This window comes from Microtus pennsylvanicus, chromosome 21, assembly GCF_037038515.1.
Source record: "Microtus pennsylvanicus isolate mMicPen1 chromosome 21, mMicPen1.hap1, whole genome shotgun sequence".
NCBI classification, from domain to species: Eukaryota; Metazoa; Chordata; class Mammalia; order Rodentia; family Cricetidae; genus Microtus; species Microtus pennsylvanicus.
Window position 1 is genome coordinate 18,581,541 of NC_134599.1, and position 16,292 is coordinate 18,597,832.

Consider the following 16,292-nt stretch of genomic DNA (forward strand, 5'->3'; position numbering starts at 1 on the left):
CCTGAATGCTGGGTGGTGGGATTAAAGACGTGCGCTACCGCCGGGCGGTGGTGGCGCACGCCTTTAATCCCAGCACTCGGGAGGCAGAGGCAGGCGGATCTCTGGGAGTTCGAGGCCAGCCTGGTCTACAAGAGCTAGTTCCGGGACTGGCACCAAAGCTACAGAGAAACCCTGTCTCGAAAAACCAAAAAAAAAAAAAAAAAAAAAGACGTGCGCTACCATGTCCAGCTGTTATTTTATGTGTGTTCCCATTGTCTGTGTATGGGCACCATATGCACACCTGAGGTCAGAAGAGGGTGTTGGATGTTCTGGAACTGGAAGTACAGATAGACGAGAGCCACTATGGATGCTGAGTTGAACACAGGTCCTCTGGAAATTAGTCAGTGAGCTACTTCTGCAGCCCTAGTAGTTGTTTTTGAAACAAGGTTTCATTTTGTGACCCTAGCTAGCCTGGAACTGACAATGTAGACCAGCCTGGCCTTTGGTTTTACAGAGACTGGCCACCCCATCTGGGATTAAGGAAAGCTCTGCCTGTGCCACCATGCCTGGCCTGTGAATACATTTGATGCCTACACAAACCATCATGCTCCCAGCACCACCCGAGAAGGGTTTCCACAGAGAGCTTCACAGTGGATGATGAGGGTAGAGATGCTCAAAGAAATACAAAGCCAGTAGAGTTATGGCGATCGGGTAAGTTTTTATTGGCCCTTGCTCCCTTTCACTGGTCACTGCTCTTGACTCGAAGGACAACAGGCACAGAGCTACAAGGGATCATGCCCAGTTCTGTGATCACCAGATCCACGAGCTCAGGGGGAGTCACATCATAGACCAGATTCAATAACCGGAGCGATGGATGGTTCTGCCAGTTCGCCAAGACCACCTGTTCTCCCCGCTTACACTGCAGATCATCGGGGTCATCTGCCATGAAGAGAAGTGGCACGGTTTAACTTCCCCTCCCCCTCAAGGCTTCTCCGGTACCTGAAAACCTCAGTTCTACTCTACTCACCTAGCTCGTTAGAGACAAAGGCATCAGTCTGCACACGTTCACAGAACTTGTATGTTTCACAGCAGACCAGTACTGGAACATTATGTGCTCGAGCTACGAGGGCCAACTGTGCCGTCCCTACCCGAGACATCACAGATCCATTGGCCAGGAGTGCGTGAGCTCCCAATAGCACCTTGGAAACCTGTTTGTTTTAGACAATGAGGAAAGGGAAGAAAAAAATGTCATGTTCTATCAGTATATAACAAGGTCCCCTGCTACTGTGCAGAACAGCAGCACTAAGGAACAAATCATGTTGGCTGCTCTTAAGAGAACACCCTGCCATCTTGTATCATCCCAGAACAGGGAAACTGCCCTGTTCCTTTTAGTGGCTACTACATTAATAGGATTTCTTCTAATAACTAGACTGTGCTGTTGCATGGAGCAGTTGAATTTTTCTTTTATCTATCTATCATCTATCTATCTACTTATTATTTATGCAGTGTTTTGCCTGCGCACCAGAAGAGGACACCAGATCTCATTATAGATGGTTGTGAGCCACGATGTGGTTGCTGGGAACTGAACTCAGGATCTCTGGAAGCATAGCCAGTACTCTTAACCTCTGGGCCATCTCTCCAGCCCCCTCTCCCCTACTTTTTTTTGGTTTTTCAAGGCAGGGTTTCTCTGTGTAGTCCTGGCTGTTCTGGAACTCTGTAGACCAGGCTGGTCTTGAACTCAGATCTACCTGCCTCTGCCTCCCAAGTGCTGAGATTACCAGGTTATACAGGGCAGCTAGTTGCTTTTTTCTATTAAGGATAAAAGATGTTGGGTTTGGTGGTTTATACCTTCAATCCCAGTACTCGGGAGGCAAAGGCAAGCAGAGCTCTGAGTCCAGGCCAGCCAGGACTACATAATGAGAACCTGTCTCCAAAATAAATAAATAGGTTACATGAGAAACCCTGTCTCAAGAAAACAATAATTATAATAATATAACAAGGCCATAATAATAAAAAGGCAAGGGCCATGATATGGCTCAATGGGTGAAGTCATTGCCGACCCTGACCATCTGAGTTCTATCCTCAGGATGTAAATGGTGGAAAGAAAACTGACTCTTCCAAAAGGTGTTCTCTGACTCCACATGGAGCCAGAGCATTCTGCCTTTGTCAACCCCCACCCCTCACATCCTTCACTCCCCTCCTCCTTCAAAATGAATAATAAATAAATGTAAAAAAAAAAGAATAAAAGATTATGCCTGTATTACTACACTCTTTCCCTTTATCCTCAAAGTTCCTTTTTTGTGAGAACCCTCACCTCTGGGAGTACATAGGAGGCTGCAGGAATCAGCAGGTAGGAAGTTGGGACCCCAGCACGGACAAGAGAACGGAGCATGTGCCTTCCCTCAAGTCGGGGCCGGCTGTCCACCACCACCACTCGAAACTGCTTACCCTCAACCCATGCTTCCTGAAGAATCCGTGACACTAGAGAGGAGCTAGATATGGAGGAGAAAAGTGTGACTAACTGGTGGCCAGCCTGTTTACAAAGGCAAGGGGCAGGCATTTCTCTGACCGTTCCCCTCCCCAGTTTTCTCAGTCAGGTGTTGACCATACCATCCATATACCAGGATCACGTCCCCATTACTGATCTTCTTAGAAGCAAATCGTGAAATTGCCTGAGCTGCAAGCACGATCTTCTCTTGCATATACCGATCGATGGCTTCTCTAAGTTCTGACTTGGCCTAAGTGTCAAGAGAGCATGGTGGCACACACCTTTGATCCCAGTGCTCAGGAAGCAGGACACAATCGAGACTACACAGACACAAGATCCAGGACACAATCGAGACTACATAGACTATCTCAAAGCAAAAATCATGCCATATGCTTGAATAAATACATAACAATGGGCCTGAACTGGGCCCCAATATGCCAAGAGCGCAAGTCACTTCCCTAGGCAGTGACTAGGGTCATGTGGCATGCCAACACATGTCTTTTGAGAGTTTGGAATGTGCTGTTTATCCTAACCACAGGCACATGCCTTTCCCGTTCCCAGAACCCTTCATCACCTCCTCTTCCCGCTTGGAGCTGCTCATGCCAGTGATTTCCTTGTTAAGGAACTTGATGGCGTTGCACATGCTTGCCGACAGGGGGCGGCACTGGGCCAGGAAGCTGCAACAACAATACCTCAAGTTTGTGCAACTGGTTAGGACTTAAAGAGAACAGCAGGATGAAAATAGTGATGGGCATAAATAAAGGCCCTGCACGGCTGTGCTCACCTGATGTAGGGTTTTAATTTATTTACAAGATCCCTGGAGAGTTCCTCACTGGGAGGTGTTGTGTAATCCTGAATCACCTAAAGAATACACACTCAGATCAGCAAAATGCCCCCTAATGAAGGTCTTTGAAACGGGGCAGAGGCAAGCTTCATTAGGAAAGTGTTCAGCGTGTGAGTTGTTACTTCTCTGCCCCAGAGATGACTTTGGGGAGACATGCTGGGTAGTCCTGCAGAGTCAGGTAGAGACAGAGAACAGGACATACCTGCTGCAAGGCGTGGAGGAGTGCGATGCACCGGGCATTGGAGCCACTGACGAGGCCCTGGGAGTACTGCAGACCGAGTCGCACCATGGCTGGGTGGATCACAGAGGATGGGACGCTGATGGGATGGTGGTGTCACATACTTTTTAAGGGAACTTGAGTGCCTCTTGCCCCATGCCCCTGATGAGAAGGAACCCTCTTCACTAGTACAGACTCCCCGATTCCTGTAGATTGACCCTGAGTTGTACACCCCCCCCAACGTTATCTCTAATTTCCAGCTACTTTTAACACTGGGTTCCTCAACCCCCTAGACTTAGAACAATTTCCCTAAGATCCTACCTCATGTACTGGGTCAAGGAGTTTTGTCTGCTGTACTGGGGTAGATGGGAGAAGAGACTGACTTTGGATCCATAATCCTTTCGTGTAGGAACCTTGACAAAACCAAAGGAATGTGACCAATAGTTCAGAGTTCAAAACTTCCGGGACAGAGCTGGAAAGAAAGTAAACTCACTTCTTTGACCCCACTGCTCAGGGTGTTTCCAGCCCTTTACTTTGCTAGGGCACTTCGGCACTCCCTACCTGCTGTCTCTCTGGCTTTCTAGTAAGCCTCCTTGGAGGTGAGGGGTCGTTGACCTGGGTGGGCTCCGGGAGGCGCTTCACACCTGGAAGTTAATGGGATGGTTTTTTTTGTTTTTGTTTTATTTTACTTTTGGTTTTTTGAGACGGGGTTTCTCTGTGTAACAGTTCTGACTGTCCTGGAACTCACTCTGTAGACCAGGCTGGGCTTGAACTGAGATCTGCCTGCCCCAGGATCCCAAGTGCTGTAGTTAAAGGTGTGAGCCACCACTGCCTGGCCTTGACATGTGTTTTTAGTGCATATGGGATAGCAGGAAATTAATAAGTTGGGAAGATGGAGCAGGAAGAGTCAACAGAAAAAGTTCAAACTCTGTCTCCTAAGGTAAGAATGGGAGTCCATGCTGGCACAAGAAGTTGGAGAAATTGGAGTTTTAACAAGAAAAGAAGATACCTGCTGAGGCTTCTCCAGCTGTACTGGGGCAGGCCTGAGGAGGGGGCCCTTCTTGTTCCCCTTTCCTTGCCTGTTTCAGGGCCCGCTCTGCCTCCTGCTTGGCTCTCCTTTCAGCACGAAGTTCGGCCTTACTCCGGCCAGCTGGAACTTTCTCCCCAGCAGTGCCTCCCGACTGACTACCGGGTCCTGGGAGTTCTCTGGTTGGGTCTACTAAAGACAGGAAGAAGTCCAAGCTTAAGGATGGTCTCTGTCCCAACCAATGTTCTCCCCATCCCTCTCCCCGCCACCACCTTTTTTTTTTTTGTCACTTTATATATCACTGGCTGGCCTGGAATTCACTGTGTAGACTAGGCTGGCCCCATTTGTCTCTGCCTCCCACATAATCTCTTCTGTACTTGCTCAGATCAACTTTGTTCTGTCTTCCCCACCAAATCCCTCAACCAGCGTCCTACCCCAGGTCTTTAAAGAGTCGCCGCACCTTGCCGCTGAGCTGCAGATACGGTAGAGCCAGCGTCTTGGTCTGCCCCCTTTTCCTCCTTCCGCTTCTTCTTCTGCTGTTTCTTTTCTTTCCGAAGCTGAAGCTTCTCTTCTTGGGTCATCTCCCGCCCCGCTGCCTGAGACATAGACACAGTAACTGCTCTTCCCCAGGCAATGCCAAAGGTGTATCAACACTACTGGATGCGTACTAGATTCCCACAAGGTTAAGTCCCTAATCCTTTCTGACTTCTGTTACAAGTCTACATCTCATACGGAGAGAAACTTCTTCAGAGCCATAGTTACATACTGTTAAACTCTGTAAAATTCTGGTTCTACTGAGAAATGAACTGAAAAGGGACGGGAGACGGGGCTGAAAGGTGACACAGCTTTCTATGCAGCGCTTGACAGGCGACTTGGGAGGTCTCCCTCACTTACCCCTGGCCGAGGAGAAAGTTCTGTTTTCATCTCGGATCTGGACTCTGCATCAGAAAACAGGGCACAAAGTGAGCCAGAGAGGCTCCGGGAGGGCTTGGGGAGACTTGTCGGCGCAGTAGGCTGCTGGGTTGGCATGACCACAGCTCGGGGGCCCGGCGCCAGGCGCTCCGGGTTCCGCGTGGGGACGCACTGCGCGGCAGGATCAAAGGACGGGCGGGGGAGGAAAAGGGTCAGTCACCCTTCTGGGAACAGCCGGCAAACAGCACCGAGCTGCGCCCTAGATCATATAAACCAGTCCGGGGATGCGCAGAAACTGGGAGGCAAGGCCCAAAGGCACTCAGGGCTCCGCACTAGCGACCAGACGATCATCTGCCCCTGTACCAGTTGGTGCATCCAGCCTTTCACTTACCTTCGCGAACGGCCACCGCCACCGCAGCCATGACTGTCGGTCCTAGGCTCCTCCCGCCGAGGTCACTCAAACTACAGCGCCACCTGGGTTACAGACTCCTCTGCCGCCTCCGGCGGAGTTAATCCCCAGAGGACTACAACTTCCGGCGTGCACTGGGTCCCGCCCCGGACTACGGGTCGTGGTGAGGACCATAGGACTTTGGGCTACCAATTAGGATAGTCTTTGGCCCTCGACTACAGCTCCCAGCATGCCGAGGTGGCTGCTCGCAGAGCCTACGTCCTACAGCCTTCCCACCTCGGAGTTCAGGCCCCCCAAAATGGCGAGCTGGGCTGCGGAGACGCGCTGAGTGGCGGAGGCGAGCGAACAGAGCCGCTACGGCCCTGGTAGTCCGGAGCTCTGCCTTAGGGAACATGCACTTTTCCATTCCTGAAACCGAGTCCCGCAGCGGGGACAGCGGCGGCTCCGCCTACGTGGTGAGGAGCTGCTAGAGCTGGGCCGGGGCGGGGATAACGGGCCGGAGCCCTCGGAGCGGCCTCCAGCCTTCGAACCTCCCTGGAAGCCATCTCACGTCTCAGCTTCGTACAGAAGTCATCCCAAGCTCCAATAGGTTCTTTGGGCGATTCCTTTCCCCGGCCAGGCCGCGACTGGTGGTGGGCATTACTGTCATCTCCGGGAGGGAGACTGCCGCACAAGCGCCCGAATTTCCCCAGCACTGGGCCTTCTGCTTGGAACCTGGCCCCGGGGGGAAGAGAAAACAGGCCACGTCCTGGGAAGTTTCTGCACGTTGCGCAGACGGCCAGGCTTCTGGGGGCAAGAGGTGATTCGGACTTCGACCCTGAGCTGTTTGCCTGCTTTTGTGTCCTCAGGCCTATAACATTCACGTGAATGGAGTCCTGCACTGTCGGGTGCGCTACAGCCAGCTCCTGGGGCTGCACGAGCAGGTGGGAGGAGAACCCCTATCTAGATGCAGCTTCAAGCCCTTCCATACTCATGGACATTAGTCCCCTTTCACTGCATTCACCTTTAACCCCTGCCACAGTGGAAGAAGTGTCTTGTTAGCATGACATTCCGGGGGACCTCCCTAAGCAAGTTGTCCCACAGTACCTGCTCCTCCCTATAATCACGCCCACCTTCCTTCTTTTCTGAACTGCTTTTTCATCCTTTGCCCCTGCATGAAAAAAAAAAAGCCAAAACGAAGCCAATTAGCCCAAGCACGTTCCTTCTGTCACTCCAACCTAGAACTTTGAAATTCGTTTCCCTCCTTACTGCAAACCGTTCACTGATTCCTTCAATCGTTCTAGGCTTCTTTCATGAGTAACTGTTCGGATAGTCTTGTATCTGTGATAAAATGTTTCCATTCCTCACGGTACTCGGTAGACAGCCCTCCTTCTACTGACAGCTAGTTGTTAGTCCTGAGCAAGTTACCTAATTTCTCCAAATGAAAACTAGACAATTAGCAAAGTCCCTTCCATACACTGTGTGAGTATACTGTGACTTTATTATTTGTGCGCATGGATGTTCCCTGTAAATGTTGTCTACTTCCTGTGAGGGTTCAGTAAACAGTCTTGTTAGAGACATCGAAGGGGCTCCTGGACCATGAAAACCCACCTACAGTGTGGAGGTGCTTATACATATTAATATATCTAAGAATTTATACCCAGGATCCATGAGATCCTGACTCTTCCAAAGTCATCTTTCCTCAGATGACCACTTGGAGAGGGGAACTCAGGACTTGGCAAGTCTCAATTGCCACTTATCCGCTTACGTGAAGAATTTTCTCTTTCTCTCTCTCTCCACATAGCTTCGGAAGGAGTATGGGGCCAATGTGCTTCCTGCGTTCCCCCCAAAGAAGCTTTTCTCTCTGACACCTGCAGAGGTAGAACAGAGGCGAGAGCAGTTAGAGAAATACATGCAAGCTGGTGAGTGGATGGATGAGCTCGAGGACCCTGGGAAGAGAGTAAGTCAGGTGGCTCTGTCATAGTTAGAAAGCCTCCTGTCTGATGTTCCCTAATTAGTAAAGTGCCCTCACGGATTTGAAACTCCAGACTAGTAAAGCAACCTGGAATTACTAGTAGAACACTAGCTGTTTTTTAAAGACAGGGTTTCTCCGTATAGCTTTGGCTGTCCTCAAACTCAGAGACATCTGCCTGCCCGTTTCCCAAATGCTGGAATTACAGGCGTGTGCCACCACCGCCTGGCTGTAACACTAGTTTTAGGAGTAATTTAGATGGGCGGGGAGAACTTTGTATCAGATATGCTTTAGGTTAACGTCATTGTTATTTCCCTAGTTCTGTAGACTGGACTCAACTAGATGGCAGCCAAGGGTAGGGCAGGTGAAGAATTTATACAAACTGTGTGTGAGGTGAGGCCAGCTGGGGGATATGGCAGGCCACCATCAGCCCAGGAAATGGGGTTGGGGTACTTACGAAGAAGAGGACTTGGGGAAGCCAAGAGTGAGTCCTAAGTTACTATGATATCATTCTCTTGACCCCACAGTTCGGCAAGACCCATTGCTTGGGAGCAGTGAGACCTTTAATAGTTTTCTACGTCGGGCCCAACAGGTAACCCCTATTTAAGAGAAAGACCTGATGGGGGACCATGTCATTTTAATTACAAGGTTATTATCTGGCATTCAAAAGAAGTTTTTTGTTTTTTTTTTTTTTTTAATGGAACAAAGCTTCTGTTGCACCACTGAAATTCAGAAGTCCAGTCTGAGTTTAAGAACCACACCAGCGGGGTTAGGAAGTTAGGGTGCATCTAAGCAGGACCCTAGGCCTACACTAATAAGGTAGTGCCTCCCGTCCTTGTCTTGTCCATACAGGAGACACAGCAAGTCCCCACAGAGGAGGTTTCCTTGGAAGTGCTGCTCAGCAATGGACAGAAAGTTCTGGTCAATGTGTTAACGTCTGACCAGACTGAAGATGTCCTGGAGGTGAGATGCACGTTTAGACGTTTAGTGCAGCCCCTCTGCCCACTGAGCACCAAGTCCTGCACTGGAACTAGCCGGTTGGATAAGCTGTACTTCCTGTTCCCAGGCTGTGGCTGCAAAGCTGGATCTTCCGGATGACTTGATCGGGTATTTTAGTCTCTTCCTTGTTCGAGAAAAAGAGGATGGAGCCTTTTCTTGTGAGTGTCTCTGGCCCTTACCGCTTGAGCACTGCTTCTGGCAGTGAGTTCCGTCTGCCTCTTGTCAGAAGGGAACATTTCCTCAAAGCACTTCCATTGGTTTCCCTTCCTCTTTAGTCTGACCACACTTTTCTTTTTTAATCCACAGTTGTACGGAAGCTGCAGGAGTTTGAGCTGCCTTATGTATCTGTCACCAGTCTTCGGAGTCATGAGTACAAGATTGTGCTAAGAAAGAGGTCAGGGCCTGGGCCTGGGTTGGATTGCTGGCCACATGCTGAGGGGGGCTTCATCTGGCCAAGGGAGTAATGCTGGATGTTTTACCCACACCTCCCATCCTCCTTCCAGTGTACTACAGTGAATTAGCCCATAGTTGCAATTACTTCTGTTTTCCCATTTCCATCCTGCCTTTGCCTTACCCCCTTACCCCAGCGTAGCCCCCTTACTCTTTTCCACCCCTTGGCCTCACAGTTACTGGGACTCTGCCTATGACGACGATGTCATGGAGAACCGGGTTGGCCTGAACCTGCTTTATGCTCAGGTGAGCTTAGAGCTACGTCAGAACCCTTGCCCTGAAATGACTATGGTACTCCATTTTCCCAAGAAAACTCCTTCCATGTCTTTGGTCCCCGTTCACGGGGAAGTTCGTAGAACATGATCAGAGCTCCTAGCACACTCCGCCTCTCTGAACTGATAAAATCAGGGTCTCACGCAGTTGCTTCTCAACTCATGTTGATTACTGCATTGAAGCCCCAGCCTCATTCATTGTCTCTGCTGTATGTAGACAGTGTCTGATATTGAGCATGGGTGGATCCTGGTCACCAAAGAGCAGCACCGGCAGCTCAAATCTCTGCAAGACAAAGTCTCCAAGAAGGAGGTGAGCTTTTTGCCCTGTCTCCCCTGAACAGCCAAGTCTGCGCTACCCCCTCGTGACTAAGCACGCTCGGTGACCATCTTTCAGTTCTTACGACTGGCCCAAACCCTGCGGCACTATGGCTACCTGCGCTTTGATGCCTGTGTGGCTGACTTTCCAGAGAAGGACTGCCCTGTGGTAGTCAGCGCAGGCAACAGTGAGCTCAGTCTCCAGCTGCGACTGCCTGGCCAGCAACTCCGTGAAGGCTCTTTCCGGGTTACCCGCATGCGATGCTGGCGGGTCACCTCCTCTGTAAGTTGAGTTTTGTTTCTGCTTTTGAGACAACTTCTAGTCAAGTCCCTATTACTGACCTGGAACTATGTAGGCCAGTTATCCTTGAACTCATGATCCTCCTGCCTCAGCTTTTCAAGGCTTAGGATTAGCACACCTGACTTTCTTCTGTGACTTGGGATGAGAGGGAAGGCCTTCTGAGATGCGATCCCAGGCTGCAGAGGTCCACAACCTGACCACAGTGAAGTCAGCCCGAGTCCTATTCCTCTTTTAGGTGCCACTCCCCAGTGGAAGCACGAGCAGTCCTAGCCGGGGTCGGGGTGAGGTGCGTCTGGAACTGGCTTTCGAATACCTCATGAGCAAGGACCGGCTACAGTGGGTCACCATCACCAGCCCACAGGTGTGAGCCCATAGGTCCCTAAGTCTAAGCTTCCAGGACTCCTTGTGAATGGGAGCCCTTGTTAGGAGATCTGGCTAGGGATAGTATCTCTAATCAGGCTGAGCTTCTTCCCCTCAGGCTATTATGATGAGCATCTGCTTGCAGTCCATGGTGGACGAGCTGATGGTGAAGAAGTCCGGGGGCAGTATCAGGAAGGTAAATGGCACCAGAGGCCAAGCAGTTGTGTGGCCGTGCTCTCCTGTTGTGTTCTGGGAATGAGGTTTCTCTTGGGAGGAAGGGGAAGAGGCTGGGCTCTGAGGAGGTTTCTGCCCTTTAGCAACATTTTGGATCTGTCCTTAGATGCTGCGTCGGCGAGTAGGGGGTACCCTGAAACGTTCAGACAGCCAGCAAGCAGTGAAGTCTCCACCATTGCTCGTAAGTTAATGTCCATCAGTGCCTTGGCTCCTAGCCCTGCCTTCCCATCCGTTCCTAAACCTAACTGATCTGCCTCCTCTTCCCAGGAGTCACCAGACGCCAGCCGGGAATCCATGGTCAAACTCTCAGTGAGTTACTGGGTTGGTGAGGTTGACTGCAAGGGGCTGGCACACAGGCTGCTGCCCTCTGACCCTCCTCCCACCTCTGTTACAGAGTAAGCTGAGTGCCGTGAGCTTGCGGGGAATTGGCAGTCCCAGCACAGATGCCAGTGCCAGTGCCGTCCATGGCAATTTCGCCTTCGAGGGCATTGGAGATGAGGATCTGTAATCTCAGCTGCCTGGATGTCTGCCCTCTACCCCAGAGGAAATTTACACAAACTTGCCCTGTGCCTATGCTCCCAAGTTAGGGGAGTCTTTTCCTACTCCCTTCCTACTTTTTTTTTTCCTTTTGGCCAGGGGCCTCCTAATCTACCTTCCTTTTCCTGGGCTGGCTACACAAAAGATCACTCTTTTTCAGAGCTGGCTCTTTATGCCAAATTAGCATTTAGTATTTTGCACAAAGTCCAAGGGACCAGGACTGCTTGCCTTGGGGAGGAGCTAGTGCTCCCCATGGGCTGTCTCTGGCTTTTTAGGGCCAGGCCATGGGCAAAGGGTGGGCAGAGGTCTGTGAATGGTCTGACCAACTCCCCATCATTAAACTCAGCCTGACTGCTGCCTACCTCTGGTTCCCTCACTAAGGGTAAGGCCTGTGTGCCATTGCCAATTCAGCATAGACATGGCTTTGTTAGTGTTTCCTTTATTATAAAGCACTGAAATAAGTTAAAACAGGTGAGAGGCTGGGCAGTCCCCAACCAATTCATATCCATGGCCCCTGGGAACAGTGACAGTGAATCCAAGGTCCTAATCACTGAGCTCATTAAATTAAGTACATGAGCCAAGACCAGGCCCCCTGGTCCATATGGCCCCCTGCTCATTTGATTGAGGCTAGTCCATATAGCGCCTAGGTTAGTCTGTGTGGAGCCCCTGGCCAGCGGGGGAGGAAGGGGAAGGTGGTTTCTAGTCCATTTGTATAAAATGCAGGAGAGTCAGGGCTAATTCCTAGGACCCCAGGTAAAAGAACCTAGTTCAAGGTGAGTCTGTATGGAGAGCCCTGCTACCAGTAGCACCCAGGGCTGCCGGCCCCCGAGTGCTCATAACAGAGGGTGGGCTATGAGGTGGGGCCCAGCCCTCCGGGGCAGAGAGACCAGGTCCTCCTGCCCCACCATGGCCATGCACTTTCTGATGGCGCTTGTAGTTGTCCCAGTGGCCTGTGGTGTAGGCGCAGGTGGCACAGCGGAAGGGCTTCTCGCCCGTATGGCGCAGCATATGACGTTTGAGGTTCATACTCTGGTTGCAGCTGTAGTTGCAGAGGCTACACCGAAAAGGTTTGTCACCAGAGTGGATGCGACCATGACGCTTGAGGTTGGCCAGGTTTCCACAGGCGTACGGACAGAGGGGGCACTTGTAGGGCTTCTCTCCTGTGTGGACACGCTGGTGCCGTTTCAGGTTATCCAGATGAGCAGAGGCATAGGGACAGCGGGCACAGCGGAAGGGTTTCTCACCACTGTGGGTCTTCATGTGCCGAGCCAGGTGGTTGGGATAGTGAGTGGCAAAAGGGCAGAGACTACAGGCGAAGCCTTTGTCACTGGGGCCCTGGGGTCCCCCACTGGCACCCCCTCCAGCCTCTCCTCGCATGCAACGCCCACACATGGCAGTTCCCAACCTGCTGCCCTCACCCTCCTCCAGTTCTTGTCCACAACCCCGGCAGGTCCAAGGGAACAGCAGCTCTGGCAGTGGTTCTGTTCCAGTTCCACACAAACCCTCCCCTTCACCCCGTAGCTGTCCACAGTCTGGTAGGTAGCTGGTACCACCTGGTGGCACATGGAGGCTCAAGTCTGGAAGGAGCAGAGCATCTGTGGGAACAATGAGACATGGGCTATGACTCCAAGTATCCATCTTACTACCCACCCACGTCCCACGCCCCAGGATCTCTGCTGGTCTGCTTACCTTCAGATCGCCGGGGCATTGTCCCCTCCTGCTCTGTGGGACTGGGAGGCCGGGTTGGTCGTGGAGCACAGCATCGGAAGCCACAGGTCGGGCAGGGAGGAGTGGGAGGCCCCGTGTGGGTGCGCTGATGCCGCCTCAGGTTGCCCAGGCTGCTGCAGGCAAAGGGGCAGTGGGGACAGCGGTAGGGCTTCTCGCCAGTATGGGTGCGGGTATGTCGTGTCAGGTTGACGAGCTGGGCTGAGGCGTAGGGGCAGCGGCCACAGCGGAACGGCTTCTCCCCGCTGTGTGTCTGCATGTGCCGCTTCAGGTGGCTCGAGTAGTGGGACACGAAGGCGCAGAGGCGGCATGAGTACAGAAGCCGTGGGGGCAGCGGGGGCCCCCCACCCGGCCCTCCTGCCCCACAACACGGCCCCTCACCTGTCGGCCCCCCACACAGCTGGCAGGCTGGGCCTGGCCTCTCACCCCTGGCCTCCCCTGGACCCCTGGCTGGTTCTTCAACTTCACTCTCCGCACTTAATGCCCGGCCGCCCCCAGACTCGTCGTCACTCAGCCCATAGGGAAGTCCAGGTCTGGCCCCCTGAGAGTCTCCTGGTGAGACAGAAATAAGGGGGAGGAAAAAAAAAAAACAACATGGTTTGGAAGTCTAAGTTCCAAATTGTCATTTCTCCCTTATGGCCGCACTTAGCAGCCCCACCCTTCATTTTATAAAAACAAAACCTTTTAGATCTCTCCCAGGAATCTGTTTCCCTATAGACACTCCATCTGTCTACCTCTTTGAGCCTAACTACTGACAATAAGGTTGACCCACACACACCGTTTCTGCTAAATGGAAAAGATCAAGGACTTGAAGAAGGGGTACAGGCTGACAGCATTAATTCTTGAGATAAAGTAAAAATACAAAAGTCCCTGAGACCCTTTTAGTAAGCACAGCTGACAATAAAATGAAACCCATCTCAAGGCGGTACAATTTGGAGCAAGTGGAAACAATGTAATGCAAATTACATTGTTTTTCGAGACAGGGTTTCTCCGTGGCTTTGGAGCCTGTCCTGGCACTAGCTCTTGTAGACCAGGTTGGCCTCGAACTCACAGAGATCCGCCTGCCTCTGCCTTCCGAGTGCTGGGATTAAAGGCGTGCGCCACTGCTGCCTGGCTAGTAGATTCTTTTATATGGGGGTTCGTTTACTCTCCGTCTTAAAAATATTTGGGGAAGAAAAGAGTGGAAATGGCAACCTTTTAGTACAAAGGATCTGCCGCTACAGGTCAAAGACTAGCTTATTTACAGAAGTCCCTTCCAGGCATCTCCTGAGGAGTACATACAAGGAATGGGGCGAGGGGCAAGGTTATTAAAAGGGCACTAACTCTGACCATGGTCACTCATCTTTGTATTCATGACACTCAACCCGGACCCAGAACTTCGCCGCAGCAAAATGATGCTGCTGAGGGACCCTTAAGCAAACCAAGTAATCAAGTGGGAAACCAAGCCAGTCCTACATTGTAGCAGGAAGTGGTGTCTTGGTCACTGACGCTGACTTCTAAAAGACTTGAGTCACCACTAATAGCCACTAATCCTTAACCACGACCCCTAAACACACCTTCGGAGTCTCTCTCAAAACCCATGAGCTGGTCGTTGTGGCCGTCACCTTCCTCCTCTTCCTCTTCCTCCTCAAACTCCAGATCTTGGCCTAGTAGCAAATCACTCTCCAACACCAGGGCCCCAGGTCCTTCGTCGAAGGAATCTTCAGTATCCACTAAAGAGAGGACGGAGTTTGTGGACTCTCCCTCCCAAGCCGTGCTCATAATCCGAACCAGGGAGCCAGCCATTGTAAACTGCACTTCCCATACTCGCTGACCCTCTCAGGTTCCCTTAATACTTTGGAGGTAGATGTGAGCCCAGATCATCCGCCTCCAAAACCTCAGGAGTCCCTCTCCACCCAGACCTGAGCCCACTCTACTGACCCCACCCCTGTTCCTCCCCGCTCAAGGCCCCTGACCCCTGACCTTTGACCCCCTCGCATTTCACGGGCTGCGGGTGGCTTTGCTTCCTCCGGGGCATCGTGACCGGCTCCAGCCCGACGCGCCTCCGGCCCGAGGCCGCCCGGCCCCGCCCCTCCCAGTTCGGCCCAGTCGCCGACCCTCGCTTTCAGGGTCCAGGAGCCGCCCCCATACACCAGTGCGGGCCCTGGGCAGCCCCCGGCCCTGGCCCCGGAGCCAAGCTCAGGTCGCTCCCGCCGCCGCCGCCGCTTCCATTCATGGAGCCCCCTATCCCCCTCCGGAGACCAGCTGGTACCTCCGTACCCACTTCCGCTTCCGCCGCCGCACAGCCGCACGGGACGCGTAGTTCGTGGGATGAAAACGGGAACGCGGACGCAGCGTGACCGGGAAGTGATTGTGATGCTCTGCTAGCCGACCAATTGGAGGCTGCAGGAGTAAACCGACCAGCCAGCCAGGCAGAAGGTACCCAGCCCCCTCTGCGTACGAAACTAGGAAGTTGCACCTGAGAGTGAGAGGTGCCCGGGCTGCCTCCAACAGGCAGGCTTAGCTCCTGCTTCCCACTCTCTGCCCCCTGCCAAACGCGCGGGATTGACTCGCAGGCACACACCAAGAGCTCCCCATGTGCTCCCCCGTGTGACCCAGTTTGGGGCCAAGGTAGGAGAGTAAAAAAGGACACTGTGGGCACGATTAGATTTTGTTTGGCCTTTAGTCTGAAAAAGTGTTGCTCGAAAGTGTACAACAGAGAGCGGGTGCAAGCGGCTAGGGGTCACAGAGCCGCCAATAAAAAAGAATGTCCTTAAATAAAGTGTTCACAGAGTAAAAATCAGAACTACTAGTCCGTCCCTCCAACACAACAGAGCACAGGCACAGAACCGACGTCGATGAGCCCGAGTAAAGATGAGGCTGAAGAGGACAGCAGAGGCTCCCAGGCTGCCGCGTGGAGGGAGAGCCCTCTTTGGAATGGGCTGAGGAAAGCCACCCAGCTCCCCCTGCACACCTCATAACCACTGCTAAGGCTAAAAGAAAAAGACAAAACTCAGTCTTGGGTCCAAGGGCTCAGAGAACAGTCCTGGTGGGCAGGGTCAGGACAACTGCTAGTCCCGCTTGGCCTTCTTCTTGTCACTGTTGCCATTCTCTTCAGCTCCCTCGGCGGAGAGCGCCTCCCCGAGTTTCCTCTTGCCACACTCTGGCTGGAGCTCTGCTGTATTTCGGGGCTTGAAGCAAATGATGATGCATGTCATGTTGTCACATCCTGTACCGTCCCCAGAAGTGTCTGGTGCCAGGCACTGATCCAGCAGCTACAAAAAGGTTGAGGC

The 16,292-nt window shown here is 52.3% G+C and overlaps 4 protein-coding genes across 9 annotated transcripts in view; 1 reads left to right on the forward strand and 3 right to left on the reverse strand.

The window, feature by feature from the left end:
- Positions 1–677: 677 nt before the first annotated feature.
- Positions 678–5,976, reverse strand: Eif2b4 (eukaryotic translation initiation factor 2B subunit delta). 4 transcript variants are annotated; one of them, XM_075955008.1, is made up of 13 exons: positions 5,859–5,976; positions 5,450–5,493; positions 5,016–5,151; positions 4,538–4,744; positions 4,090–4,172; positions 3,850–3,941; positions 3,514–3,628; positions 3,252–3,328; positions 3,042–3,144; positions 2,590–2,717; positions 2,294–2,471; positions 1,007–1,187; positions 678–918 (listed from the first exon to the last, which is right to left on the reverse strand). In XM_075955008.1, the coding sequence occupies exons 1-13, from the start codon at positions 5,887–5,889 to the stop codon at positions 719–721; spliced, it is 1,575 nt and encodes a 524-aa protein (XP_075811123.1). In that variant the 5' UTR covers positions 5,890–5,976; the 3' UTR covers positions 678–718. The 4 variants fall into 4 exon arrangements, with proteins under 4 accessions (XP_075811123.1, XP_075811122.1, XP_075811121.1 ...); XM_075955007.1 differs by having other exon boundaries at positions 4,538–4,747; XM_075955006.1 differs by lacking the exon at positions 5,859–5,976 and having other exon boundaries at positions 5,450–5,608.
- A 142-nt stretch (positions 5,977–6,118) lies between these two features.
- Snx17 (sorting nexin 17) lies at positions 6,119–11,656 on the forward strand. Of its 2 annotated transcripts, none has more exons than XM_075955629.1 (15): positions 6,119–6,331; positions 6,725–6,799; positions 7,660–7,777; positions 8,355–8,419; positions 8,680–8,790; positions 8,894–8,984; positions 9,133–9,220; positions 9,453–9,522; positions 9,766–9,858; positions 9,943–10,146; positions 10,400–10,525; positions 10,643–10,720; positions 10,865–10,939; positions 11,026–11,067; positions 11,153–11,656. In XM_075955629.1, exons 1-15 carry the CDS (start codon positions 6,269–6,271, stop codon positions 11,264–11,266), a joined length of 1,413 nt encoding a protein of 470 aa, XP_075811744.1. In that variant the 5' UTR covers positions 6,119–6,268; the 3' UTR covers positions 11,267–11,656. The 2 variants fall into 2 exon arrangements, with proteins under 2 accessions (XP_075811744.1, XP_075811743.1); XM_075955628.1 differs by having other exon boundaries at positions 6,156–6,465.
- Positions 11,657–11,718: 62 nt separating this feature from the next.
- On the reverse strand, positions 11,719–15,170 carry Znf513 (zinc finger protein 513). 2 transcript variants are annotated; one of them, XM_075955626.1, is made up of 4 exons: positions 14,983–15,170; positions 14,577–14,732; positions 12,985–13,572; positions 11,719–12,890 (listed from the first exon to the last, which is right to left on the reverse strand). In XM_075955626.1, exons 1-4 carry the CDS (start codon positions 15,035–15,037, stop codon positions 12,064–12,066), a joined length of 1,626 nt encoding a protein of 541 aa, XP_075811741.1. In that variant the 5' UTR covers positions 15,038–15,170; the 3' UTR covers positions 11,719–12,063. The 2 variants fall into 2 exon arrangements, with proteins under 2 accessions (XP_075811741.1, XP_075811740.1); XM_075955625.1 differs by lacking the exon at positions 14,983–15,170 and having other exon boundaries at positions 11,927–12,890; positions 14,577–14,947.
- A 493-nt stretch (positions 15,171–15,663) lies between these two features.
- The window catches only part of Ppm1g (protein phosphatase, Mg2+/Mn2+ dependent 1G), a 28,113-nt gene continuing 27,484 nt past the window's right edge, over positions 15,664–16,292 (reverse strand). Inside the window, exon 10 of the mRNA XM_075955627.1 lies at positions 15,664–16,274. Coding sequence (XP_075811742.1) covers positions 16,071–16,274 — 204 coding nt within the window. The 3' untranslated portion in view covers positions 15,664–16,070. The remainder of the gene's footprint in view (positions 16,275–16,292) is intronic.

What these genes read in the sequence shown, in the direction of transcription:
- Eif2b4 (XM_075955005.1), bottom strand. Translation starts at nt 5,584, where the DNA reads ATGCCAACCCAGCAGCCTACTGCGCCGACAAGTCTCCCCAAGCCCTCC. An exon ending in GAAAGCCAGAGAGACAGCAG is followed by an intron (nt 3,942 to 4,089) that starts GTAGGGAGTGCC and finishes GGTTTTGTCAAG; the next exon opens with GTTCCTACACGAAAGGATTA. An exon ending in CTTTGTCTCTAACGAGCTAG is followed by an intron (nt 919 to 1,006) that starts GTGAGTAGAGTA and finishes TCTTCATGGCAG; the next exon opens with ATGACCCCGATGATCTGCAG.
- Snx17 (XM_075955629.1), top strand. Translation starts at nt 6,269, where the DNA reads ATGCACTTTTCCATTCCTGAAACCGAGTCCCGCAGCGGGGACAGCGGC. An exon ending in TGAACCTGCTTTATGCTCAG is followed by an intron (nt 9,523 to 9,765) that starts GTGAGCTTAGAG and finishes TGCTGTATGTAG; the next exon opens with ACAGTGTCTGATATTGAGCA. An exon ending in CCGGGGGCAGTATCAGGAAG is followed by an intron (nt 10,721 to 10,864) that starts GTAAATGGCACC and finishes ATCTGTCCTTAG; the next exon opens with ATGCTGCGTCGGCGAGTAGG.
- Znf513 (XM_075955625.1), bottom strand. Translation starts at nt 14,805, where the DNA reads ATGGCTGGCTCCCTGGTTCGGATTATGAGCACGGCTTGGGAGGGAGAG. An exon ending in TTTTGAGAGAGACTCCGAAG is followed by an intron (nt 13,573 to 14,576) that starts GTGTGTTTAGGG and finishes CTGTCTCACCAG; the next exon opens with GAGACTCTCAGGGGGCCAGA. An exon ending in AATGCCCCGGCGATCTGAAG is followed by an intron (nt 12,891 to 12,984) that starts GTAAGCAGACCA and finishes TTGTTCCCACAG; the next exon opens with ATGCTCTGCTCCTTCCAGAC.